This window comes from Vulpes lagopus, chromosome 7 (assembly GCF_018345385.1).
Source record: "Vulpes lagopus strain Blue_001 chromosome 7, ASM1834538v1, whole genome shotgun sequence".
NCBI classification, from domain to species: domain Eukaryota; kingdom Metazoa; phylum Chordata; class Mammalia; order Carnivora; family Canidae; genus Vulpes; species Vulpes lagopus.
Genome location: NC_054830.1, coordinates 3,290,134 through 3,317,917, shown reverse-complemented (window position 1 = coordinate 3,317,917; position 27,784 = coordinate 3,290,134). Strand labels below are relative to the sequence as shown.

Genomic DNA, 27,784 nt, shown 5'->3' with positions numbered 1-27,784 from the left:
CTGGCGTCAGGGCCTGCTAGAGCTCCCTACCCTACCCACCCGCAGGGCTTGTTTGCTGGGTTTCCCGCCTCGTTTTCCCGCCTTCGCCGGCTGTCCAGGCGGGCAGGACTGCCCTGCCCCCTCCGCCCTGCTTGCTCTGCTGTGGCCAGGCTTGGCGGGCACACAGTGACCCATGCTGGGCACCTACAAAGCGCCCGGTCGCAGTGTTCAGAGCTGGGGGGGCCCCAACAATGGGCAAGGCCAACCCTGTTGGTGGTCTCCAGAAGGGTAAATTCTTGTCTGGAGAGACAGGCAAAAAAAATGAATACGTAAAGCAAATCATTTCAGATACTGCTATTTGCATTGAAGACAGGACAGTAGCTGGAGAGGCATGTGGGGGGTGGGCAGAGAGGACGTTCTGGTTGAGGTGGAGAGGTGGGCCTCTCTGAACAGATGACATTTGAGCTGAGATCTGAGATAGAAACCAAGGACAGATGGGTCAGAGAGGGACAGGCAAGCTCGGAGGCCAGAAAAGCCTTAGAAATGTAGCGGGGAGCAGCCAGGAGCCAGTGTAGCTGAGCAGAGAGGGGACGAGGTCAGAGAGGGGTGGCATCTAAGGTCTCAAGGGCCACCAGGAGGACTTTGGGCTTTATCTCTTGGGAGCAGTGAGCAGCACAGGAAGACTGAGCAGAAGAGTGATGACCTCCAACTTCTGTTTGTACAGGTCTTCCTGGCACTGAGTAGAGTCCCTTCTAGGCACTGGAGCTTCTGCTATTATTTCCCCAAGTGGCAGACAGAAGAATGTCCCCCTAAAGATAGCCATATCCTAATCCCTGAGCCTGTGAATATGGTAGTTTCCATGGCAAAAGGGACCTTGCAGATGAGATTAAAGACCTTTCAGTGGGGGAGATTATTTTAGATTATGCAGGCTGGTCCAAACTCATCACAAGGGTCCTAACAAGTGAAAGAGGCAGAAGGGCAGAGAAGAAGTGACAACAGAAGTAGAGGTTGGCATGATGAGACCCACAGACAAGGAATGTGGGGAAACCCATAGACTCCAAAAAAGGTGATGGCCGGATTCCTCTCCTAGAACCCTAAAACACCTTCTTAGCCCCTTAAGACCTGTTTTGGATTTCTGACCTCCAGAACGGTAAGAGAATAAATTTGTTTTTTAAGTCACTAAAAATGTGAGGATTTGTCATAGAAGTCATAGGGAACAAATAGAGTCCAAGATACAAAGTCCAGATGCTACAGTTAACTTCTTCCAACTTCAGAATTTCGTCTGTGGTACTAAGTATCTCTCTGGGCACACACCCATCATCTGGGTACAGACCACATCCCAGGGACCGGCAGGTATAAAGCAGGCCTACCTGAGTCTGTGATGAGATTTTTCATGCTAGGAACCTGCCATGGGAATTTGGCCCATCCCTGGTGAGAGCATATCATCTGTTTGTACCTACTGTTGCAAAAACTCAACAGGACCAAAAGAGGGAAAACATTCTTCAGGCATATTTGGAGCAGGGCACAGCCCAGGCCCCTCAGATATCCCAAGTCAAGTAACGCAGAAAGAGGTCTGGCTTTCCCTGCAGGAAGGACTTTGAGGGGCCCATTTCTCCAATCATTTTCAGAAAGTTGGAGAGGTTGCTTGGGTTCATTAACAAACATGAATAAAAGACTGTGCCAGGCATCTCCAGAAGAAGTTTACAAACCATTCAGGGAGACAAACTAGCAATGCTTACAAAAGACATGATATGAAATAATAAAGCAAGATAGGACAAAGACAATGAAGAAGGCCTGCCAGAGTCTGGAGAATGGACACTTCTGGCACCTCTTCTTCTCCAGTGGCTCACCACTACCCACATGCAAGTCAGGCCCCAGGAAAACCATTAGTGGGCAAAAGGCCTGTTTCCTTTTCGCAAAATGATATATTCTGGAAGGTCACTAAGTCACTCAACAAACTTTTACTGACACCCCTCTTGTCTGAACCAGCCCGAGAGTCAAGCAGATGTTGATGGGCACAAAGCTTCCAGAATCTAAGTCCTACCTTGTGGGGACTTCCCATTCAATGGGAGGAGACACGGGTGTAAAGAGAAATGTCAGATGTGTAAGGAGGTGTTTAGGGGGAGCACACAATGCTCTAAGCATCTTCAGTCCGGACACACCAGATTTCATGTCTTGGCCATAAGTATAATTTTTTTTCTATCAGGGACTGGTATATAGAGAGAACCATTAAAATGACAATGATTATGGGAACCCTGGTGGCTCAGTTGGTTGAGCATCTGCCTTTGGCTCAGGTCATGATCTCAGGGTCCTGGGATCGAGCCCTGCAATGGGCTCTCCGCTCAGCAGGGAATCTGCTTCTCCCTCTCCCTCTGAGGTCTCTCTTTCTCTCTCAAATAAATAAAATTTTTTAAATGATAATGATTGTATATGAGTTTAACAAGTGTATGAACCCTAAGGAGTGCGCATGCCACATTTGGGAGCCATCTGATAGAACAGATAATATCTTTGGGCTCATTCCTCTCCATCTCTAGGTAAAGCTCATAATGCCTACCTCACCAGAGTCCTTCCCACCTAGGCCTCTAACCTCCCAGCATGATGACAGGTGTCCCCTATGTAGCTAGAATGCTAGGGTCCTATGGTTGTTTTGGCTTATGTATTTGTTGTTTCCTACAGAAAAAAAAAAAAAAAAAGTGGTTGGGCTATCATTTCATAAGCCAGCGAGGACTTTGGAATTCCCCAGCTATCTCACCCCTGAACAACAGCCCTGTCTCCCCTCCTGGCCACTAGAGACCCCTTCCCAGAACCCTGGCTGGATGATGTCACAGACAGGTGACCTCACTGCGGCAAAGGAACCGGGAATCTCAGTGGCATGGGGGAGGAGGGAGGATGTTTCTCCACCACCCCAACCCCCCATGTCTGTGGTGAAGTCAATCGAATTAGTGTTGCCCAAGGATGCAGTCTACCTGGCCGGCTCCAGCATAAAAGGGCAGGTGGTTCTAATCCTGAACAGCACCCTGGTGGACCCTATAGTGAAGGTGGAGCTGGTGGGAAGGGGTTATGTGGAGTGGAATGAAGAAATCGGGGCATCCCGTGATTATAGCAGAGATGTTATTTGCAACAACAAGGCCGACTATGTGCAGAAGATGAAGACATTCCCAGTAGAGGGTAAGGACAAAGCCAGCAGCCAACTCTGGCCATAATAAGAATCTGGGTCTGGAAGGCAAACTCATCCCCCAGGGTTACCAGAAATGGGCAGAGGCCTGGTTCCTCCCCAAGAGGGAAGCAATGTATAACAATGACCATCAGTTACACATAACACGAAAATAACAAGACATGAGGAGTGGATCAGATATTTGCAATGAGCTTTCAAAGTAGTTTCCCTGGAAAAAAATGCTATCCTTAGCCCAATGACCACTTTGGGAAGCCATTTTTTTTTTTTTTTTTTGGGAAGCCATTTTTTTTTTTTTTTTTGGGAAGCCATTTTTTTTTATTCTGTTTTGTTATTTTACAGAGATAAATCTCCCTCTGGCAGTGAAACGTGAGGAGACAAAATAAAGGAGTCTTCTGGTCCCAGGGAAAGAGATAGGAGGCAGGGAAGACATTCTAGGGAGAGAATAACCAACTCCCACCTCCAGCAGGTTCAGATCCAAAGTCTGGACAGACCTCAGGGAGGCTGAGCTGCCCGGGAGCTAAAGGCCTTTCCAAAATGTGCTCATGGGAGCGTTGCTAGGTATGCCACAACTTTTAGTCAACGCTTGGCTGAACAAAGTTTAAATTTAGGGATCCCTGGGTGGCACAGCAGTTTAGCGCCTGCCTTTGGCCCAGGGCACGATCCTGGAGACCCGGGATCGAATCCCACGTCGGGCTCCCAGTGCATGGAGCCTGCTTCTCCCTCTGCCTGTGTCTCTGCCTCTCTCTCTCTGTGTGTGTGACTATCATAAATAAATAAAAATTAAAAAAAAAAAAGTTTAAATTTAGACTTTTACAATTTTTAGATATGGAGGTCATGCAAAAGTCTCTTCAAAGAGGGAACGACTGAGCTCAGAGCTGAGTGATGGGAGGGACACCAGCCGTGCAGATATCTAGGGGAGGAATGGCAACATGACAGGCCTTATGTTGCCTTCTCAGTGTCCCATTAACCCATCTGGAAAATGGAAACCAGAAAAGGGATTGCCTCGTACAATTGCTTTGAGGACGTAGTGATTGAGTGATAGGTGAAGAGCTTAGAATAGTGCGGGGCATACAGTAAGTGCTTCATAAGTGTTCATTTTTTCAACCCAAGCACTCCCCACCCAGTTACCCCCAGCGTCAGGTACCACCCTCTCCCATTGCCAAGCGTTTCCCCTTGAAAGCATAAGCCCGAGCCTTCAATGGATTCACTCGTTTATTTCGAAAACATTTATTGAGCACCTTCTGTACACGGCACTGAGCCAGGTGCTGGGGGTGCGGCGGTGAATAAACCAAACATTGTCCCTGGAGTCACTGGGATAGCCATCCAGGGGGGAAGACACAACAATGAGAGGCATTTGGATGAATGAAAATAACAGTTTTTAAAAATGAGGAAGTTACAGAAATGGGGGCTGTGTGAGTTGCTCCCTGGTCCTCGGTTGCCACTCAACACATGTTAAGTGCCTACTGTATGCTGTGTGCTGAAGGCCAGGCTCCAGGAGGGCAGGGAGATGTGCTGGCCTTCCTCTCTGCTGCAAATACAGCCTAAAAGAGCCTCTGGCACACAGTAAGCACTCAAGATGTGTTTGTTGAACGAATGTGCGACTGGAGGCTGGACCTCCAGTTTCTCAGACCCAGAGTAGAGGTGAGCACATCCCTACGGGTATTTGGGGTGACCACTCCAGCCGCATCACCCACCCAGGGCATCCCCCTCCAGCCCAGCTTGCAGATCCCTAAAAGCACAGAACTCAGCCTAACTCAGGGACAGGTGGGCCAGGCCCAGAACAAACCCCCTGCCAAACCAACAAATAAGGGGGGGGGAGAAAGAAAGAAAAAAGATTCTAGAACCTTCTGATGGCGTCGGTGTGTTTTGCTTTCAGATAATTGGTTAAGTGCAGGCAGCCACACCTTTGACTTCCATTTCAGCTTACCTCCCAGGCTTCCTTCTACCTTCACCAGCAAAATCGGCCACGTCTTCTACTTCGTGCAAGCCTCCTGCATGGGCCGGGAGCACATTCTGGCGAAGAAGAGAATGTACTTGTTGGTTCAAGGGACTTCGGACTTCCACAAAGAAAACCCACTGCAGGTAGTGGGGGGTGGGGGGCAGCAGTGGGGCCTGTCCTCCAAGCTCCCCAGAGGCAGGTGGGAAGGCAGGGGACAGAGGAAGAAGGAAAGGTGCTGGGGGCCCCCTGGGGCCCAGGGAGTTCACAAAGGGTGAACCAGAAGCCAGAGTAGGAACCAAGCCAGAGGCTCTCAACCAGGATCATCCTGCCTCCCCAGGGGGCATGGGGTGGGGTCTGTAGACGTCTACAGGTGTCAGGACTGGTGGGGGCGGAGGCTACCGGCTGTCGAATGGGTAGGGCCAGGGGTGCTGCTCGATACCCCACAGTGCCCAGGGCGCCCCCCACAGACTGGGCCCCAATGTCCTTGACTCTATTAAGTCATGACTGTTCAGAACCCTCCGCCCCATTCCCTGCTCTGTAACCTGTGGGTGAGAGGCCGGGACATGCCATGGGTCTCCAGGGTCTCTGAGCCCTCAGACAACAGAGATGGTGCCCCCAGGAAAAGAAGCAAGGAAGGAGGGACACCCAGGTGGCCCAGCAGTCGACCATCTGCTTCAGCTCAGGTCATGATCCCAGGGTGCCGGGATCGAGTCCCACATTGGGCTCCCAGCAGAGAGTCTGCTTCTCCCTCTGCCTGTGTCTCTGCCTCTCTCTCTCTCTCTCTCCTCTCTGTGTATTCTCATGAATAAATGAATAAAATCTTAAAAAAAAAAAAAAAAAGAAGAAGAAGGAGGAGGAGGCACAGCAGCAAGGAAGGGGGTGGCTTCTGGCCCCAGGAAAGAAAAGGCCATGTGGCATTGGTCTGGCTGAGCAGAGGAGGTTTTCTGGATGGTTCCTGGAGGCCCAGGTGCAGAGGTGGAAGTGGAGGTGGGTGGAGAGACGTTGGCCCAAGTCACTCCCCTGGGGACTCTGTTATGAGAGCATGGTGGCGGAGATGTCTGGCATTTTAGTTTTCAACATCCAGGTAAAAATCCCGGGGCCCCCACCTCCCTGTCATGCCACCCTCTGCAAATAATGTTGCCTGTCTGCACCTCCACCTCCTCATCTGTAAAATGGGCAAGGAGATAGTGCGTGGCTTCCAGAACTTCCCACAGTGCCTGGCATGGACTAGGGGAATGGGCCCCAAGAATCTTGTCACTGCCTCCACTGCAGTATTATTATGTGTTTAACAGAGGGATCATCTCTAGCCTGGCCAACCTCCTGGGATGGTCCTGGAGGGTCCCAGGAAGGGAAGATGCTTAGAAGGGTGGATCAGCCCTGGGATGTCCAGACCTGAGCTCAGGGCCCGCTTGAGCATCTGCTCCCCATATTACCCTCAGTAGGCTATGGCCCTGCTCTGGCCTTCCCTCCAGAGTTCATCTAGAGCACAGGGAGCACAAGGCAAAAACTGGGGTGAAATGTTGGGGCTGGGCACCTGGGTGGTTCAGTGGTTGAACGTCTGCCTTCAGCTCGGAGCATGATCCCGGGGTCCTAGGATCGAGTCCCACACAGGGCTCCCTGCAGGGAGCCTCCTTCTCCCTCTGCCTGTGTCTCCATGTTTCTCATGAATAAATAAATAAAATCAAGAAAGAAAGAAAAGAAAGAAAGATAGATCGATTGATCGATTGATGGACTGGGGCTGGGTGAGTCCCAGCCTGAGCTGTTGTTGTCAGAAACTTCATTAGCTAGATGGCCTTGGGCATTTAACACCACCTCCTAGCACCCTGACCATCCCAAGTGGTATAATGAGAAAGATCATACTTCCCTCGATGGGTGCTCACCAAGACTGCAAAGTGCTCAGCACAGCGTCTAAACACCCAGGAGGGGGTGGCGCAGTGGTTTGGCGCCTGCCTTTGGCCCAGGGCGCGATCCTGGAGACCCAGGATCGAATCCCACATCAGGCTCCCGGTGCATGGAGTCTGCCTCTCTCTCTCTCTCTCTCTCTCTCTCTCTCTGTGACTATCATAAAATAAAAAAATAAAAAAAATAAAAAAAAAAATAAACACCCAGGAGGAGCCCCGTAAGTGGGAAGATCTAAAATAAAAATTGTAGCAGAAAAAAAAAAAAAAGGTAGCAGCAAAAGGGAGTTATCTCAGATGAGTTTTGAGGATATGAAAATAGGGTGTCCTTTCAACTACTCAGTTCTGTCTTAACCAGACTGGGCAAGGGAGGCCCTTTTGAGGAGGTGACATTTTAGCAGAGAATTGAAAGAGGAGAGGGGAAAACCATGGGGAGATCTGAGGTACAGGGTTCCAGGCAGAGGGAACAGCCTGTGCAAAGGCCCTGGGGCAAGGCTGTACCTGGCGTGTTGGAGGAACAGTGGGGGGGGTCACATGGCCAGAACAGAGTGAATGAGGGGGACAGAGGGGGAGAAGGTGAGGGCACAGAGGTACAAGAGGCTTTGGGAGGACTTGGACTTTCACCCTGAGGGAGGTGAGAGCCCTGGTGGGGAGAGAGTCATCACTTGAGTCCCTCTGGCTGCTTTGGGGAGGATAGACAATGGGGGGCAGGGGAGCAGGGCAGGGGTCACTGCTCTGGTGTAATGAGCAATGATGGGGCTCAACCAGGTAGAGGCAGAGTATTTTCTTTTTTTAAGATATTTTAAAAATTCTTTTAGAAAAAAAAAATTCTTTTAGAAAGAGAGAGAGTGGGCACACACAATCAGAGACGGGGGCGGGGGGGACGGGAATCTGAAGCCAACTCCACACTGAGCTCAGAGCCCAACGCGGGGCTCGATCCCACAGACGCCAGATCATGACCTGAGCTGAAACCAAATGTTGAACGCTCAATCGACTGAGCTACCCAGGCACCCCTGGGTGGAGACAGAGTCTTGATCCCCAACAGTCTGTCCCCAGAGCAGCTGGAGGCAGTCAGGTGATGACATTCCTCTGCCCCCACAACCTTCCCCCACCTCCCATTTCACTCAGGGTAAAGACCAAAGTCCTCCTGAGGCCTTTGGAGGCCTGCTCCAGCCAAACAGGCCTCCTCTCTGTTCCTCGGATACACCAGGCCTGGGTCCTGCCCCAGGGCCTTTGCATGGGCTGTGCCTTCCACCGGGAACCCTATCACATGAACCTTCCTATCCTTCCCCTTCATCCTTCAGGTCACTGCTCAGAAGCCACGTAGGCACTCACCTGGCTGGATGAACTCACAGCCCCAGCGGAAGGCAATTCAGCTATATCTATTCAAATTAAAATGAACACGCACTTTGCCCCGGCCATTTCCCTTCTAGAAATTTCTCCTACTGATATTCTTTCACGTGTGACCTGACCTCTGACAGCAATGTTTACATGGCCAGAAAAAAAAGGAATCGACCTAAACACTCATTGTTCAGGGAATTAGAGTAGCAGTGCGCCGTCCAAGGAATACTCTCTAGATGAGAGAGAGAGAGAGAGAGAGAGAGAGAGATGGAGCAAGGCAGCTCTGGGTGCAGGACCTCTAAGTCACTGGGTTGAGTGAGCACAGCAAAGTTCAGCCTGGCACGCTGCTGGTGCAAGCGAGAAATGCACTTCCTTGCAGGTGTAACAAACGTCTCCGGAAGGAGACCAGAGAAACTGGCAACAGATGCTGCCCCCCTGGGAGGGGAGCAGGAGCACACATTTTCCCCTTCCACTTTTTTTTTTTTAACAGCTTCATTGACATAGAATTCACATAGAATTCACCCATTTAAAGTGTGCAGCTCAAAAACAAACAAAAATTAGAGTGTGCAGCTCAACGACTTCTAGCACGTTCACAGAGTTGTGCAGCCACCGCCAACGGTGGATCGTAATAGAGCAGGTCATCAGCCCAGAAAGAATATTCTTGCATCCCTTAGCTGTCACCCCTGAACCCCCCACACCCCTTCCCCCAGCAACCACTAATCCACTTCCTCGCTCTGTCGGGATTTGCCTGTTCTGGACATTTCATGAGAATGGAATCGTGTGATACGTAGGCTTTTTATTATTATTTTAAGATTTTATTTGTTTATTCCTGAGAGACGCAGAGAGAGAGAGAGGCAGAGACACAGGCAGAGGGAGAAGCAGGCCCCATGCGGGGAGCCCGATGCGGGACTCGATCCCGGGACTCCGGGGTCACGCCCTGAGCCGCCCAGGCACCCGGATATGTAGGCTTTTTGCATCTGGCATATTCCACTCACCTTTGTGCGAGCCCCACCCATGACGTGGGACCTGTCTCACCATCAGGGCCTCATCCCTTTTTAAGGCTGGATAGTGTGTTCATGGGGCAGCGGGACCCCGTTTTGTGGTTTTGTGTATCCTTCCCGCACTGATGGATACTTGGGTCGCTGCCACTTCTCTGCTACTGTGAATCATGCCGCGGTGCGCACTCACGTACACATGTTTGCAAGGATGTATCTTCTTGTTTCTCTTGACTAGACACCTGGGGTGGAATTGCTGGGTCAGAGGATGCTGCTGTTGAACATTCGAGGAACCACCAGACTGTTTCCCACGGTGGCTGTACTGTTTTGGGGTTCCCTCCAGCAATGCACAGGGGGCTCCAATCATCCCCACCTCCTCTCTCCTCCACTCTTCATACCTTTAGAATCTTGAAAGTCAGGATTGCGTTCCCTCTTCCGGCCCTCGGTACCATCTGGGAAGGGAGCTCATCCCAGAGACATTTCCTAACCATCGGCTCCAAGGGAGCCCCCACCCCATCTCTCCTTAGTTCACGCCCCCCGGTTTGCATCCGGCCACAGCCTCATCACTGGCCCTATCAGCAATGAGCTGGTTCATTTTCACTGTGCCAACTGTGTGTCCGGCTCCCCCGGCTCCCCCTGCACCCCGACCAGAGCAGGAACCGGGCTGGTCTTCACTGCTACGGATTGTCCTTGAACTTGGCACCAAGTTCAAATAAACGCTGGCTAGATGAATTCCCCCCAAAGTTTCACATCTGCCAAAGGAACGCAGGCCTTCAAAACACGCCCAGATGCAGGAAATCCACTGTTGGGTTTGTACCCCGACATTACTGGGAATCAGGGTGCTTTGGCCACCCTGCCTGACCTAGCATGGGAGTCTCTCTCCACTGGGCCCGTGGGAATTGCTTGGGCACCTCTCTCAGGTACCAACCGGCCAGAACAACGCTTGGCCTTGAGTTAGGGCAGTAAGCTCCTTAATGCCTGCAGGGTCCTAACGCATGCGAGGAATTTTCGAATTTTCGAATAAGACTGGAGGGATTTAGACTAAAACTGCCTGCAATTAGCCTCCTGGAGGAGAGGGAGAAGAAAGCTGAGGAGGCAGGAAGGCCAGAGGCAAGGGTAGAGGTGAGGTCACCTGGGGTCAGAGGTCAGCCCCAGGTCTCCCAAGAGGCAAGGCATCTGAGCTGGAGCAGGGTTTTTCACAACCCGTCCACAGGTTGCAACATAAATTTAGCAGGGGTCCAAGTACACTTGTATAAAATGAAAGAATATGCAAGACCTAAATAGAATGTGTCAGAAAGAAGTCAATTTTGTGGGTAGCAAAATTTCTTGTTTTTTTTTTTTTTTTTTAATAGAATAAGAAAACAAAACAGAATAAAATAAGTAGAGCAGCAAATGAAGAAAATCTGTTTGGTGGCTTGCAACCGACTTTTAAAAAATGAAAGAATAGGGGATCCCTGGGTGGCGCAGTGGTTTGGCGCTTGCCTTTGGCCCAGGGCGCGATCCTGGAGACCCGGGATCGAATCCCACATCAGGCTCCCGGTGCATGGAGCCTGCTTCTCCCTCTGCCTATGTCTCTCTCTCTCTCTCTCTCTCTCTCTCTCTCTCTCTCTCTCTCTGTGACTATCATAAATAAATAAAATTCTTAAAAAAAATGAAAGAATAGAACAAAATATAAACATGATGGGTTGCAACAGCTTTGTCTTTATAACATCAATGTGCTGGAACAAATATAATAGTTTTGAATACGCAGAATATAGAATTTATGAGAAAAAAATTAATTTGATGGGTTACAACCAGTTAGTGCTTATAAAATGTTGGTTTTATATAAAACAAAATAATAAAGAAAATGTGCTGAAAATAACAGGAAAGCAAATCCAGAGGGTCTCAAAATATTTTTAAATGATTACAATAAACAGGAAGTACCAGTAGGCATGTGTTATGGATAAGTAGTAGTTCATAAAAGACACTTCTCTTTCAAAGATCTAAGATGTAGATGTAAATACGGATTTGTGTTCTTTGCCATAATATTAAAATCTGTTTTAACCATGAGCTGTGATTTTAAGAAAAAAAGAAAAAGGGAATAGTATATGGCACATACCGTGTGTGGCCTGCAAAGCCTAAAATATTTGTCATCAGTTCCTTTACAGAAAAAGTTCACCCCCAAGGCCCAGAGCAACTCAGTGTAAGACCAGGAAAAAATGTCTTCAGGATGCTCCCTCTAGCACTTTTATGATATCAAGCACATAGAAACAATATAAATGTCCATCATTTCCAGGGAAGGGGGGCGCTGATGAGTAAATACATTGTTTTGCGCACACTCAGTGGGCGTCGTCAATACAAATGTACCAGAGTGACAAGCGCCTGCATGCATGCATTTCCAGCACAGAATGCTGAGCTAGGAAAGCGAATTACTAGAAAAAACGGAAAAGAAAAAAGAAAGAAAAGAAAGAAAGAAAGAAAGAAAGAAAGAAAGAAAGAAAGAAAGAAAGAAAGAAAGAAAGAAAGAAAGAAAGAAAGAAAGAAAGAAAGAAAGAAAAAGAAAGAAAGGAAATACGGACAGCTTGATATATTTAAAGTATTAAAATGTATAAAACAGGAGAGCCTGGCCAGCTCAGTCCATAGAGCATGCGACTCTTGCTCTCAGGGTCATGAAGTTGGGTGTGGAGCAAACTTAAATTTTTTTAATTAAAAAAAATATGCAAACCAGTATTGTATACTTCCGCCACAAGCAGGTGCATTCCTAAAGAATATAAAAGTTCACATGAGGGGCACCCTGGGTGGCTCAGCGGTTTAGTGCTGCCTTCAGCCCAGGGCCTGATCCTGGAGACCCAGGATCGAGTCCCATGTCAGGCTCAGGCTCCCTGTATGGAGCCTGTTTCTCCCTCTGCCTGTTTCTCTCTCTCTCTGATAAATAAATAAAATCTTAAAAAAATAAAAATAAAATAAAAATAAATAAATAAAAGTTCACATGAGGATGACAAATAGCCAGTCTGGCAAGGAAGGGGAGGAGGTAATGAGGCAAAGCATCCAGAACCTACCAGATAATGTTTCCTTTCCTCCTAGAAGATACATTTGTGCTGGTTATACTGTTCTTTACACACTTTGTTCCAAGACAATACATCTTGCAGGAGGTCCCTCCATGTTTGTAGTAAGAGAACAAATGTGTAGGCACAACAAAGTGATTGCTGTAAAATTCAAAATGTTGCCCTTTGCAGGCAGGGTTGGGGGATGGGTGCCCATGGAGGACTTTGGGGAAAAACTGCCAAATCTCGACTTCTTGCATGGAGGTTACAAGAGAATTGACTTTGGAATAACTCAGGGTTATCTATTTGCCTCCTGAGGGGTTTCGTGTCTGAGTTGTATTTCTCAATAATGTTTAAGAGTGTTCTTAAAAAGCCATCAAAACAACAACAACAACAACAACAACAAAGCCATCGATATGGGGCGCCTGGGTGGTGGGATTGATTGAGTGACCCACTCTTGGTTTGGGCTCACGTCATGATCTCAGGGTCGTGAGATTGACCACTCACCTTGGGCTCCGTGCTCAGTGTGGAGTGTGCTTGAGATTCTCTCCCTCCCGCTTATGCACTCTCTGCCTTTCTCTCTAATAAATCTTTTTTAAAATCCAGACATGAGGGACTCCTGGGTGGCTCTGTGATTGAGCATCTGCCTTGGGCTCAGGCCGTGACCCTGGGGTCCTGGGATTGAGTCCCGCATTGAGCTCCCCGCAGGGACCTGCTTCTCCCTCTGCCTGTGTCTCTGCTTCTCTCTCTCTGTCTCTCTCTCTCTATCACTCTGTCTCTCATTAATAAGTAAATAAAATCTTTAAAAAAAGCATCCAGATATGCTAAACCCCCAACTCTGGGCAAAGGGAGCAGGGGATGGGGGTGGGGGATGGCATTAGGGAAGGGTCCATGGGGGGGTCCAACCAGATCTCTCGTGTTTTTATTTTATTTATTTTTTTCCATTTAAGATTCTTTATTTATTTATGAGAGAGAGAGAGAGGCAGAGACACAGGCAGGCTCCACGCAGGGAGCCCAACATAGGACTCGATCCCGGGACCCCAGGGTCACGCCCTGGGCCGAAGGCAGGCACTAAACCGCTGAGCCACCCAGGGATCCCCCCCATGTTGTGTTTTTATTTTAAATTGTGGCGATATACGCATGATATAAAATTTGCCATCTTAACCATTAGTGTTGAGTACACTCACGTGGCTGTGCAGCTCTGATATTTTATGTCTTAAATGAGCAGAGATCTGAAGCAAAGCAGGAGAATTTGTAAATGCTGATAGAGTGGTTTGTAGGAACATGGCAGTGGTGTGCTAGGAAATGGTTAACAACCAGCTTTGGTGCAGGGCAGCCCTGATGTGTAATGTTTACCAATTTCCCTGATGAAAATACTCCCATGGGGGCCAATTTCAAATGATAACTTGCTGTCACTAATGGGAAGTATAAGGGGAGTTTGGAAGTATTTTTCACACTATTTCTCTCTCTCTCTTTTTTTTGGTATGCTGAAGGAGAACACACACACACACACACACACACACACACACACACACACATTCAGTTGTAAAAGTATCAAGTTCCTCTGCAAGAAGACACCGGAAGCCAGCAAAAGTGGAGAGTGCTCATTCTAAGTTCCCCCGGCATCACATCAAGTCCTTTAAAACATTATCCACAAATAAAAAGTAAAATGGCACCGAAGCCACTCGTTAATATAATGTACATGTGACTTTTATTTGCAATCCAGCAGCCGACTAGTGGATAGAGTGGCTGCATCTTGAGGCATTTATTGAAACGCATCACATAATTTCAACTCTACGGTTTTCCTTTTATAATTCAGGGCCCCTAATATTTTCTCCTAAAGTCTGAACTACCCGGGTGAGCCCTAGGTCTTGGGCTTAGACCATGAGACACTTCCTGTCTTCTGGAAAACAGAGGCCCAGAGAAGTCAAGCCACTTGCTCAAGGTCACACAGCAAGTGAACGTTGGAGGTGGGGGTGAAGCCAGGGCCTTGTGGATACTTTGGGCTTATTTTACAGATGAGGAAGGAAATTGATACTCAGAAAGGCAAAGGGTATTGATTAAAGCAAGCTGGGAGATCACACCAGGCTCCTGGCTACCAGATGCCCAAGGCTCCAGATCCTACCTCAGTAGATCTGGAGGATCTAAGTAGATCCTCCTACTTAGGGAGAGTCCCAAAGGCTCAGTTTGCAGGGGCTGTGATGGAGGGCTGTCAGGCAGGCGAGCGGATTTTTTGGCCATGAACCCTCACAGTTGTCCATCTCCCCCTCCTTCTAGAACCCTCTATTGGTGGAGGCCGAGAAGAAGGTCTCCTACAACTGCTGCAGCCAGGGCACCATCTGCCTCCAAGTCCAGATGGAGAAGAACACCTTCACGCCGGGGGAGAGGGTCATCTTCACCACGGAGATCAACAACCAGACCAGCAAGTGCATCAAGACGGTCATCTTCGCCCTCTACGCCCACGTGCAATACGAGGGCTTCACCCCCAACGCAGAGCGGCGGTCACGGGCGGACAGCAGTGAGCTGCTCCGGCAGGAGGCCAACACCCAGATCACGCCTTTCAACACCACCAAGATCGTCAGCGCCCTCAACCTCCCGCAAGTGCTGTCCGTGAGCAGCAGCACGCGCGACAGCGAGATCATGAGCACCCACTACGAGCTGGTCAGCACCGTCCACCTGCCCTGGTCCCTGACCAGTGTGAAGGCCAAGGTTCCCATCATCATCACCAGTGTCCCTGTGGACACGGCCAGCTGCCAGCCGCTGGAGGGGACGGCGTTAGCCCTGAGCCAAGAGTGCCAGAATTAAGTGCCCAAACTTCTAAATATTAAAAGCTCTATCAGACTACGGGCAGCCCTTTCTTTGCCTTGCGCAGATGGGCTTCAGATAAATCGGGTCGTGGGTGGCAGGTGCCTGAACCTCCCCGCACTGCAGCCACTTAGGCGTCAGGTTCCCCCATCCCCAAACAGTTTACAGAACGCTGGGGACAGATGAAGGGGACTGACCAGGCCTTCCAGTAGACCCCGCCCCGGTTAGTGCTCCAGACCCATGTCCTCGCTGGGGGTCTCACAGTGCCTGGACCCAGGGTCCCCAGCTGGGGCCAGTCTACCCTCCAGGTGCACTAGCAAAGTCTGGCTGCACGGGTTTTCACCACTGAGGGGAACGGGCACTGCTCCAGGCCTTGGGTGAGTGGGGCCCAGGGCTGCTGCTCACCGTCCTGCAACGCCCAGGATGGCCTCACCCCAAGAGAATGATCCAGCCCCAAAGGTCCACAGTGCCAAGGGGAAGAAAGCTTGCATTCACTATATGGGGGTAAAATCGAGTTTGATCCCTAGCTCAAGATACCAGAATAAATCCTGATGGATCAGGCGGTGTAAACCAGGGTGACCCCCCCAGTGCCTGTGAGTTACCTCCTCTCTCCCTCCCACTCTAACCCTAACCCATGCATGCATTGAAATGTGTTCAGTATCCCAGGATGGTTATGGGATGCAGAGTCTCCTGGGGGTCAGTGGAATCCCCTAACCCAGTGGGCCTCACCCAGAGGGATCCTGCCCCTCAGGGGACACTGGGCAACATCTGAGGACATTTGAGGCTGTCATGACTGCGAGTGCTCCTGGCAGTGAGTGTGGGGGGGGGGGTCAGGAGTGCTGCTCAATATGCCACAATGAACAAGATGGCCCCCTTGTTAATTGAGAATGATCTGGCTCCTTGGGGCACCTGGTGGCTCAGTCTGTTAAGTGTCTGCCTTTGGCTCAGGGCATGATCTCAGGGTCCTGGGATCAAGCCCCCAGCATTGGGCTCCCTGCTCAGCAGGGAGTTTGCTTCTCCCTCTCCCTGCCCCTCCCCCTGCTCATGCTCTCTCTCTCTCTCTCTCTCTCTCTCTCTCTCTCTCAAATAAATAAATACAATCGAAGAAGAACAAGAAGAACAAGAAGAGAGAATGATCTGGCCCCAACAGATTCTTAACTACAGAGAACACACTGATGGTCACCAGAGGAGAAGTGGGTGGGGGATGGGTTAAAAGGTGATGGGGATTAAGTCATGCACTTGCTGTGATGAGCACCAGGGGATGTATGGAAATGTTGAATCACTGTATTATACACCTGAAACTAATATTAGTGTATGTTAATTAAGTGAAATTTAAATGAAAACTTTAAAAAGGCAATGATCTGGTCCCAAATGTCAGCATGGGCGAAGGGGGAAAGACGCTGGGCTAGGGGCAATCCATGAGGGCAGGTGGTTGCCAAGTGCCAGGGTTGGGTCTGTGGGCCTCTTACCCAAGTCAGGGCCTGTCCCTCCTACACTCACAGCCTCTCAGGGCTAACCCACGTCACTCAGGGTAGAAGTCAAAGTTCCCCCAGCACAGGGCTTGCATATCTGCCCATGTCTCATCTATGATCATTGGTCACCTGCACCTGACCTTATCCCCTACATTCTGTCCTCCCTGCAAATAAAAATCCAGGATCCCCCATTAAGTTTGAATTTCTGAAGGACAATACTGTTTTAGCAGAAGTATGTCCCATGCCATATTTGGGATATGCTGAGGCTAAAAAAATAATTTGTTGTTCGTCTGATATTCCAATTTAATTGGGTATCCTTTACTTTTTTTGGTGATCTGATTGCTCAAGCATCTAGAAAGCTCTCAGGACAAATCAGGCCTCTGTCCATTGGGTCCCCATGGCACTCACGCTGTCTCTGCATGATCAGGAATGAAGGAAGGACTTTCCTGACACCACACTGTTCTTATTCTTCTCCCACTTCTCAGATTTTTTGGTGTCTGCTTTCATCAAAACCACATCATCCATACCTCCTCTTTCAGGAAGCCTTCCGGCCATACCAGGAAGCCTTCCAGCACCTCTCACCCTCTTCTACCAGGTCCTGAAACATAGATGACCTTCAAGGGTCATCTCTGCAGACGATAGGTCTGAATAGTAATAAGAAATAATGAGGACAATAATAACACCACGGCGAGGATAGGCTCCATTCACATCACACTTTCCTTCTTCCTCCTGGGCACATGGCTGGACTACATTTCCCAGCAACCCTTGCAGCCAGGTGTGGCCATGTGATTGATCTGGGCAATGAGAGGTAAGATGATCACAGCCAAGCCAATGGCCCTGTGACTGATCTGGCCAAGTGATGTGATTCAGGCCAGATCCATTAAAAACTCACCACAGGAATCTTGTTCTCCCCTTTTTGCCAGCTGCTTGGAGAGGAGTGCTCGAACGGGAGCTGCCCAGGAAAGGTGATCTGTGCTTGATTGTTGGAAACACAAGGAATAAAACTATTGAGTAAACAACATCTGCTGTCGGGGCACCTGGGTGGCTCAGTTGGTCATGATCCCAGGGTCCTGGCATCAGGCTGCAGGTTGGGCTCCCTGCTCAGCGGGGAGCCTGCTTCTCCTTCTCTTTGTGCTATCTCTGTGTCTCTCTCAAATAAATAAATTATTTTGTTTTAAAGATTTTATTTATTTATTTTTTATTTATTCATGAGAGACACACAGAGAGAGGCAGAGACACAGGCAGAGGGAGAAGCAGGCTCCATGCAGGGAAGCCCGACATGGGACTCGATCCCAGAACCCCAGGATCACACCATGAGCTGAAGGCAGACTCAACCGCTGAGCCACCCAGGTGTCCCTCCCTCAAATAAATAAATTCCCCCCCAAAAAGAAAAAACCTGCTGAAATTGATGATTGCTCATTCCAGCCATTGGTCTACCCTAGGATTTCTTCAGCTCTGCACAGGGACATTTGGGGTCAGATAATTCATTTTATGGGGAACAATCCTGCACATTGTAGAATGTCGAACAGCATCTCCTGCTTTTACCCACTAGATGCCAGTAGCATCTCCCAAGTTGTGACAACGGAAATTTCTCCAGACACTGCCAAGTATCCCTAAGATGGGCAGAACCACCCTTAGCTGAGAGCCTCTAGTCTACTCTTATCATACAAGTAGCTACATTTATGGAGGCTTTTGGACATTTTGGGGACCCGGAATTCAATGTAGCCACAACTAAACCTGTCATCTCGTCTTCCCCCCATCCCTACCCCAACCTGTTCCTTCTTTAGCTCCCTGTGTCAACAAAGACCCCATCTGAGCCTTTTATTCTCCCAAATTCTGCTTCTTTTACTTCCTAGGTAACTATTAAACCTCTCCACTCCTCCCATCTCCCCTGCCACCGCCCTAATCCAGGCCACCATCAATGCTTACCTGGATGATTGCTGCAGCGGCCTCCCAAGTGGCTCTGCTCTCACCCCTGCCCCGTTAGTCCACCGTCCACCCAGCAGACAGAGAGAGAGAGAGAGAGAGAGAGCTTTTCAAAATGGAATTTGTGATTACAGGCTTGACTGGAGCTGGAGAAGCCCCTCCCAAGAGGCCCCACCCACATGGCTCTTGGCAGGAGGCTTTTAGTTCCATGCCACCTGGGCTTCTTGGGTGTCCCCGCAACATGGCAGCTGGCTTCCTCTGGAGCAAGTGATCCAAGAGAGAGCAAGGAGGCCACGATGACTTTTATGACCTAGTCTCAGAGGCGTTTGACACAATCGCTCCTGCCAGATTTTGTTTGTTCTTACAGACACTCAACTCACTCACTTCAACCCACACTCACAGGGAAGAGAATTAGGATCCACCTTTTTAAAGGGGTGTCGAAACATCGGCAAATTTTTGTGTGTGTTTTGTCTTTTCTGGTTTTTCAGTTTTTAAGTAAGCTCTACACCCAACGTGGGGCCCGAACTCACAACCTGAAGATCAAGAATCACATGGTCTATGGATGAAGCCAGCCAGGTACCTCCTTGTGGGCACATTTTTAAAAAAACCACAATCCCTAATCAATCCCTTGACAAAGCCCATCGGATCCACCTTCAAGATCCTCTGGACTCTTACTCTTTCCATTATCACCACGCTGGTCCTGCAGCTCGAGTGTCCACAGATGGATGAGCCGATAAACAAATGTGGTCCATCCACATGATGGACATCACATCAGCCTTAGAAAGGAAGGAAATCCTGATACACACTACAACATAAATAAACCTCGAGGATGTTACCTAAGTGAAGTAGGCCATCTCCAAAGGACAATTCCCCTCTACGTCTATGAGGTCCTTAGAGGCGTCCCACCCACAGAGACAAGAGAGGGTGGTGGGCGCCGGGAATGGGATGGGAGTGGGGAGTCAGTGTTTCATGGGAACAGAGCCTCAGTTTTGCAAGATGAGAATGTTCTGGAGAGGGATGATGGGGACGGCTGCACAACCATGCGAATGCCCTTGAGGCCACTGAGCTGCGCACTCAAAAATGGCTAAGATAAATTAAGGTAAACTTATGTGTGCGTATTTTACTACCATTAAAATGTTTTTAATAGGGAATCCCTGGGTGGCTCAGCGGTTTGGTACCTGCCTTTGGCCTAGGGCGCGATCCTGGAGTCTCGGGATCGAGTCCTGCATCGGGCTCCCGGCATGGAGCCTGCTTCTCCCTCCTCCTGTGTCTCTGCCTCTCTCTCTCTCTCTCTCTCTCTCTCTCTCTCTCTCTATGTCCATCATAAAAAAATAAATATTTAAAAAATAAATAAAATGTTTTTAATAACAGCAATACCCAGGCACCGAGCTATGCTTTCAATCTCTCCATCAGCTGTGAGTCTGGACAACTGTCATCAATGGTCAGGAATGCCCCATTTCACAGATGAGGCATCAGAGGCTCAGAGAAGTGCAGGGGGTGCCCAAGCTCACAAAGCCAGGATGAGATCCCCTAACCACCGCCTCGTAGTACCTCTCTGAGCACCACAGAGACTCTTATTTTTACTGTTTCAGCTAAGGAAGGAGGGACCCGTCTCAGAGACGCAAAACTGAGGCAGGTGACATGTCAGGCTGGGCTCCTCAGCCTCAGTACGTGGCCAGGCTGAGATGGGAACCTGGGGTGGCCTGATCCTGTCCCTGGGGCTGTGGGTTTGAGTCCTCATTATATGCTCTCTTGGCCCCAGTTCCCCCTCTTGCAAAGCTGACAGGGTGTTAGGGAAGCAGCCAAGACCAATGTACCTGGGAAGGGCTGAGGGTCCAAATACAGGCTCTCCGGACCTTGATTTTCTCATCTGCAAAATCTGTAAATAATTATTATGCTTTAAATAATGCTATTAATAATGGTATCTGGTATTATTATTGACTATTAATTACTCTTACTCACCTTGGCACAACTCTATACACGGGGCTGGGTCACTTGCCGTGGGGGTGTCCTGGGCACCATGGGTGTGGGAGGCTCCACGCCAGGAGCACCCCCAGTTGGAACAACCAAAACATCTCCAGACGCCCCAAGTGGAGACAGAGCCCCTGAGGGTTCTGGGAGCAGAATCGCCCCAAGTGGTAGCCCCTGTGCACATGGTAGCGTTGGAGGTCTACGTTGAGTTAGTGCATCCAATACTAAATGCCAATGAGATTCCCAGCTCCGCTATTTATATGCTGTGTGACCCTGGGCAAGTCACTTGCATCTCTGAGCCTCAGTATCCCCCCCTTCCATAAAGCTCAAACTCATCATTAGTCCCTCTTTCCCGAAGACGCTGGATTAAACAGCCTACGTCTATAAATGCATCAGCCAAAGTAAGCGCTCACTCCACAGGCCCTGTTGTTACCACAACTGGGGGCTTCTAGAAGATTCTGACTGGCAATAGCGGGCCCCCACACCCTCCCCGCTGGCCGCCTCCCCTCTGGGCCCCAGATTCAGGAGGCCACACAGGCGGGGTGTTGGGAACACTTCCTGTGCGGTGGCCTGTGGTGCCCACTGGGACAGGTGGGCTAACGGGAGAGCACAGCTGGGATCACCCCACTTCCTGCCCTGGGAGGAGGCGCCTCTTGGGTCCCTTTGCCCCCACCCCAAAAATAACACCTCCCCCCCACCAGGAACCAAAGCCACCGCACCAGCTGCAGCCTCCAACTCAGGGGACATAGGACGGGCGGGGCCCGGCAGCTGCCACCACGGCGCCTGCCCCGCTGGGAATGTCCTCCCCCCTGCTGCTGCCACCTCCGGCATTCCAATCCCAAGGGGGTGACCTGGCCTCCCCCGTGGTGGCCCGGGACACACGAGCTCCGAGCAGGCAGGGCCGGCCGGGGGGGAGGGTGCTCCTTTGCCACCCGGGGTGACCGGGGACCCTCCCCGGCCAGAACCCCCAGGTCCCAGGTGTCTTCAATCCTCACCTCAAGGGATTGTCTGAGGGGGAAGGGGCTGGTTGCCAGGACAACAGCCCCCCACCTCTGCCTCTGAACAAAGGGGCAGCCAAGAACGGCGTGTTCTCTCCCCGCCAACGTGACCGGCACATCCTGGCAGCTGGCACTGGGAGGGCCGGGCCCCGAGCCGCCGGGCCTGGCCGGCCCCGGACAAGGCCGCTCAGTGGGGAGCGGTCAGGGGGTGGCCGGGCCCCCAGGGATCTAGTTCCTGGTCAACCGGCCCTGGGCCTCTGGCCTTCCGGTACATTCTGCCGAGGAAGTCAGGCTGCTCTGCCTGCAGGACTTCCCAGAAAGGCCACAGGGCCTCACATGTCTGGCCCCGAGCCGGACAAAGGCCACACAGGGCCCTTCCTGCTGCCGGGCCCCCTGACCCCGCATTCTGGGGCCAGGGGTGCCCAGTGGGACCCGCCGGGGCCTGGGAGGGGCTGGCCCAGGGGACAAACAGTGGGTCTCCGAGCAGCTCCCCTCCCCCAGGCGGTACCTCCAGTGCAGGGGACAGCGGGCAGCTGGCGCCACCAGGGCGGGAGGCGGGGCGGGGACAGGCCAGGGCCTGCATGTTAAAAGACCCCCGGTTTCCCGCGGCGAGCCGGCCCAAGGAGACAAAACCTTGCCTTCTGGCCATCGGGAGGCCGTGGGTCGGATCGTCCAGCCGCTGGCTGGGCCACACGGTTGGGGATGACACAGGCAGGCCTGCTGTGGCTGGCGTAGGGCTGGGGCGGGGGGGGGGGGGGGGGTCCAGGACGTACGGGTAAACAAACTATTTCTTAGCATAAGTATGTCCCTTACAATATTTGGGCCATACTTATGCTTCAAACTATTCACTGTGTATCTGGACTTCACATGTACCTGGGTCTCCCGGATTTTTATTCCGTGAATTTGCAACCCCAGGCCACGGGCCCTCAAAGAGGTAAAGTTAAGCTCATCAACGTCCTCCCACACTTGTTCCTCTGTGGCTCCTCGCCCCAGGGGGGCCTGGGTGTCCTCCATCTCCCTGGGTCACTCACCGGAGGCCCAAGTCAGCCTCACCTTCCAAACCCGGGCCCGTTGGCGCCCTGCCATGGTCTCTCCCATGCACCCCCACCTCCTGCAGGCCTGGTCATGGCCCATCAGCTCCCGCCTGCCCTGCCCTCGCTCCTGCCTTTCTCTGCATCTTGAAGTCTCCACCCCCTTCCCCAGAGACCTAAACAGGGGCCTCCCTGCTCTGAATCCCACAGTTGCTCCCCACCGCTCCGGGAATAAAGGCCAAAAGCCTCTGCTTGACATTCGAAGCCCTTTCCCCAGCAGGGCTCCAAGCAACCCCTATTCCCGGTTCCCAGCCCCCTCTCCCAGAAGGAGCGTGGTTCCCCGAGAGCTTCCTGCTCTGTCAGGACCCCAGGTGCCTGGGTCAGGTGCCCCCCTCCTCTGCCCACAGCCCTCTGTGGTTCCCACCTCCCGTGGGGTACAAACCCAAGTCCTCCCTAGCCCACCTGCCCTGCCCCCTCCCTTCCTTGCACTGGATCACTCTTCTCTGGCCACAAGGGCCTTTGCTGTTCTTCCAGCACACGAGGCCCAGTGTTGCCCCAGGGCCTTTGCACAAGCTATTCCTGTTGCCTAGAGCACACCTCCTCTCCAGAGAGCCTATTTCTCTGTTTCACTGCCTATCCAGTAGATCACGCCAGAGATGTTTAATAAAAACTTCCTGAATGAATAATCGATCACGGTGCCTGGAAGGTCCTCCTGCATGGCCCCTTCCATCTGCCTATGACTTCCACTTTTTCTTTTTCTTTTTTTTTTTAATTTTTATTTATTTATGATAGTCAAAGAGAGAGAGAGAGAGGCAGAGACATAGGCAGAGGGAGAAGCAGGCTCCATGCACCGGGAGCCCGATGTGGGATTCGATTCCAGGTCTCCAGGATCGCGCCCTGAGCCAAAGGCAGGCGCCAAACCGCTGCGCCACCCAGGGATCCCTTCTTTTTCTTTTTATTTCAAGATTGTATTTATTTATCCATGAGAGACACACAGAGAGAGGCAGAGACACAGGGAGAAGCAGGCTCCCTATGGGGAGCCCATTGTGGATCTCGATCCCAAGACCCTAGGATCACAACCTGAGCCAAAGGCAGATGCCCAACCGCTGAGCCACCCAGGCTCCCCCTCTCCCACTTTTTCTTTAAGACTTACCTGAAGCAGGTGGGCTCGTTTTCCTCTTCCCCATTTCCTTTATTCATAGGGCAGACCAGCACATCTTTCCAATGCTCCAACCTGCCCTTCTTTTTTTTTTTTTAAAGATTTATTTATTTATTTATTTATTTATGATAGATAGATAGATAGATAGATAGATAGATAGATATAGAGAAAGAGAGAGAGGTAGAGACACAGGAGGAGGGAGAAGCAGGCTCCATGCCGGGAGCCCGACGTGGGACTCGATCCCGGGACTCCAGGATTGCGCCCTGGGCCAAAGGCAGGCGCCAAACCACTGAGCCACCCAGGGATCCCCCCAACCTGCCCTTCTGACCCTGCTTCAGAACCTTCTGTGACTCCCTAATATCCTCAGGGCTCCTGTCAGCCCAGAACCTTCTGTGGCTCCCTAATGTCCTCAGGGCTCGTGTCAGCCTGGCCCTCACCAAAGCGTCTGATGTCTCTCCTCTGACACCACGTCTCTTTTCCTGCTTCCCCCACATTCCACCCTCCAGCCTCACTTTGCACCTGCAAGCTCTCTGGTCCCCCTGCCTGGATTGTCTCTCCAGTACCTTCACCTGCCTGACGCCGATTCCTCTCTGAGGCCTCAGCTTCGACATTACTTCCTCCTGGGGGCTTCCCAGGACCACCCACAACCTGAGCCCAGGCCCCACCAAGCATGTGCAGCCCCTATCACCTCTATTTTATGCACTTGGTCACCAGAGTCAACTCCTGCATCAGACATAGGACTCCCAGCGCCCACGACCCTTTTAAGGGCTGGTGGAAATGGTTTGTTTTTAATTCATCTTAAAATCAGAAGAAAACAGGGATGCCTGGGTGGTTCAGTGATTGAGCATCTGCCTTTAGCTCAGGTCGTGATCCCGGGGTCCCCGCAGGGAGCCTGCTTCTCCCTCTGCCTGTGTCTCTGACTCTCTCTGTGTCTCTCATGAATAAATAAAATCTTTTTAAAAATCAGAAGAAAGTAATGAACCAATGCAGTTGTAAAAGATCATTTGCAATATTTTTTCACAGAGGGAGGAACCCACAATGACAAAAGTGCCCTTGGGCTGTGAAAGTCTTCTTCTTCTTTTTTTTTTTTTCCGGAAGATTTTACTTATTTATTTGAAGGAGAGCAAGTGAGCGAACACAAGCAGGGGGAGAGGCAGAGGGAGAAGCAGACTCCCCACGGAGCTGGGAGCCCAACACAGGGCTCAATCCCAAGACCCTGGGATCATGAGCCAAGCTGAAAGCAGACACTTAAGGGGCTGAGCGACGCAGGTGCACCAGGACTGTGACAGCCTTAATGCAGCCCTGCTGGTCCCATGTGTGTCTCCCTATCGGATTATGAGTGTCTTGAAGGGGGAGGTGGAGGCTGAATCTCCAGGGCTGCCCAGTGTGGGCCTGTATACAGCAGGTGGTAAATAATTGCTTGTTGCATGACTGCATACACAATGCATCACTGGATCTTCGTGGCCAGGCCTGGCCTGGCTCACAGTAATAGGAGATACTTGAATGGATGGATGGATGGATGGATGGATGGATGGTTGGAAGGAGGGAAGGGTCAGAGGGTAGACGGAGGGGACACCCGGGCGAGGACAGCAATCTGGGGCCAGCAGCGCCACCTTGTGGCACAACTCTGGTCTGTCGCTCTCTCCCCTGGGCTTCGTGGGAAAGAACTGGGGAGTTTTCTGAGCCTTTACACTGGAAAGTGTGGCCTCGAGGAGGAGGAAGAAGGAAAGGAAGAGGAGGAAGAGAAAGGGGAAAGGGGAGGAGTTGGGTACACTGAGACCTCAAACTCAGGCTGCTCATTTCTGGCCGTGTGACCCGGGACAGGTTAATGAATCACTTCTGTGATGCTCGGCTTCCTCCTCCCGCAAAATGGAGAAAATAAAAACGAGGCCTCTGAATAATGTAATAAAATAGCTCAGGAAACAATATGCGTCTTACCTCCCACCCTGGGGATCCTGGACAGGTGTCGCCCTCAAGGAGCCCACCAAGGCTGGGCGGTGACAGCTTCCGGGAGGACATGGCTGGAGGAAAAAAGGGGTCTGGGTTTGGAGGTAGAGTTGTCAGAGTCAGCAAAAACAAAAACAAAAATAAGTGAATAAATAAAAAGGATCCCGAGCTCACTCTGAATTTCAGGTCAACCAGGAATAATTTTGAACATAAGTATATCCCAAATGTTGCCTGGGATATACTTCTACCCCCAATTGTATTCCTGGTTGACCTGAAATTCAAATTGAAGTGGGCATCCTCTATTTTGTCTGGCAGCCTTCGCCTAGGGGGGAGACTGAGGAGGTAGGCAGGAGGACTTCCAGGAGGAGGCGGCAGCCGTGCAGAAAAGGGAGGGCTAGGGCAGCCCGGGTGGCTCAGGGGTTTAGCGCCGCCTTCAGCCCGGGGCGTGATCCTGGAGACCCGGGATCGAGTCCAGGGCGACGGGCTCCCTGCGTGGAGCCTGTTTCTCCCTCTGCCTGTGTCTCTCATGAATAAATAAATAAATAATCTTACAAAAAAGAAAAGGGAGGGCTAAGGGCGGGTGGGGCAGCGCCCGTTCCTCCCCCGCCCCACCGTGTGCACATGCGCAGCGGCGAACGCCCTTGATTGCGCTCACAGCGACCTGGAGGTGGGCGGTTGAGTGCCACACTAGGAAAGACGGTGACCATGGCTGTTCCCCTTTTGTTCAAAAGCTGTGGCGCAAAATCACCAAGACTTTATTTTGCAAATCAGAATTGCGTTACATTTCCTAGACCAGGAATATTTTGGCCATGTCCCAGCACTGGAAGCACAAGGCTACTAGACGTTTCCCCCAGTGTCTCTGGATCTGTGTGACCTTGGCCGACTCACTTAACCTCTCTGAGCTCCATCTATCCAAGAACTCACTCCACTCCAGCCACGTCACCTTCCTGGCTGCTTCTCCAACTCACCTCGCCTGGTCCGCCTCAGGGCCTTTGAACCTGCCTTTTCCCCAGATCTCTCCGTGGCCTCTCCTCTCCTCCCTCACTTCTGCATTCCGATGCCAATCTGGGAAGCCTCCCTTGATCACCCGATTAAAAATCACACCCCACGTTCTCCATCCCAGTCCTTTGCTTTTCCTCGGTGACCTGACCCACCATGCGTTTCACTCACTTCTCTTGTTCGTTGTCTGTCTCTGGCCCCGGCCCTGGCCCCGAGCACCACGAGGCTGGCATCTGCGTTACCCACTTCTGCGTTCCCAGCACCCAGCGCAGCAGCTCAATAAAAATCGCTGAATGAGTGAGTAGGAAAATGCACGAGGAGGAAAGCAGGCCAGCAGCAAACGGGACACTTTTAACCGTCGCAGCTGATTGCTTTTGTCCTTTCTCTGTCTCACACTCACTTGAGAATCTGAGTAGCTGCCTGTGGTTACTTACATGTGATTATTCAGTTCTCGATGTACAAAAGCCATATGGTGCTAGTGGCCCATAGCGAGTGGTACGGAATTCTAGAGCATCCCCAGCCTCTCCCGAAAGCTCGACTGCGCGGGGCTACTGTAGCCACTGTCCAAAAAATGCGCTTAGTCCCAGACACCAACTTTTTTCCCGTGTTCTTTGCGGAGGTTTCAGAGGCCTTGTCCCACCCTGCACAATTTAGCAGAAGTGGCACACTGGTGGCTCCTGAGCTGAAGATGGCTGTAGTTGGGTTTTGTTTGGTCCAATGGGTTTTTTTTTTTTTTAGAGATTTTGTCTATTTATTCATGAGTGACACACATACACACACACACACACACACAGAGGCAGAGGGAGAAGCAGGCTCCCTCCCGGGAGCCCAATGCGGGGCTCGATCCCAGGACCCCGGATCACGCCCTGAGCCAAAGGCAAATGCTCAACCACTGAGCCACCCAGGTGCCCTTCCAATGGTTTTCTAAAAGGCAGGACACCTTTTTTAGTCTAGAATCCCCACGGATATGGGAGTCTCTGAGTGGGTCTTCCACAGGGCAACACTCTGCCATGCTGCCAACACTTTAGAGGAAGTATTTACTTCCCTTTGGCCCCTGGGGCCATCTGAGTTTGAGACTTTAGGATAAAGGAGTGGGGAGCGGGTATGGAATCCGAGTGGTGGCTGC

General features: G+C 51.1%; 2 protein-coding genes across 6 annotated transcripts in view; one reads left to right on the top strand and one right to left on the bottom strand.

Moving 5' to 3' along the window:
- Positions 1-21,704, bottom strand: part of UHRF1 (ubiquitin like with PHD and ring finger domains 1) — a 53,497-nt gene extending 31,793 nt beyond the window's left edge. The window contains exons 1-7 of one of the 5 annotated variants that reach the window (XM_041763480.1): positions 21,520-21,704; positions 20,516-20,698; positions 20,371-20,432; positions 18,557-18,602; positions 17,520-17,602; positions 9,328-9,569; positions 5,082-5,167 (exon numbers count right to left, since the gene is read on the bottom strand). The gene's annotated coding sequence lies outside the window, so the exon portion shown is untranslated. The remainder of the gene's footprint in view (positions 1-5,081; positions 5,168-9,327; positions 9,570-17,519; positions 17,603-18,556; positions 18,603-20,370; positions 20,433-20,515; positions 20,699-21,519) is intronic. The other 4 variants (XM_041763478.1, XM_041763481.1, XM_041763479.1 and 1 more) reach the window with 4 other exon arrangements.
- ARRDC5 (arrestin domain containing 5) lies at positions 1,669-16,169 on the top strand. The gene is given in 4 exon segments (XM_041763484.1): positions 1,669-3,147; positions 5,031-5,236; positions 14,628-15,141; positions 15,144-16,169. Coding segments are annotated over 4 exon segments (1,269 nt in total). The 5' UTR covers positions 1,669-2,633; the 3' UTR covers positions 15,179-16,169.
- Positions 21,705-27,784: the final 6,080 nt, after the last annotated feature.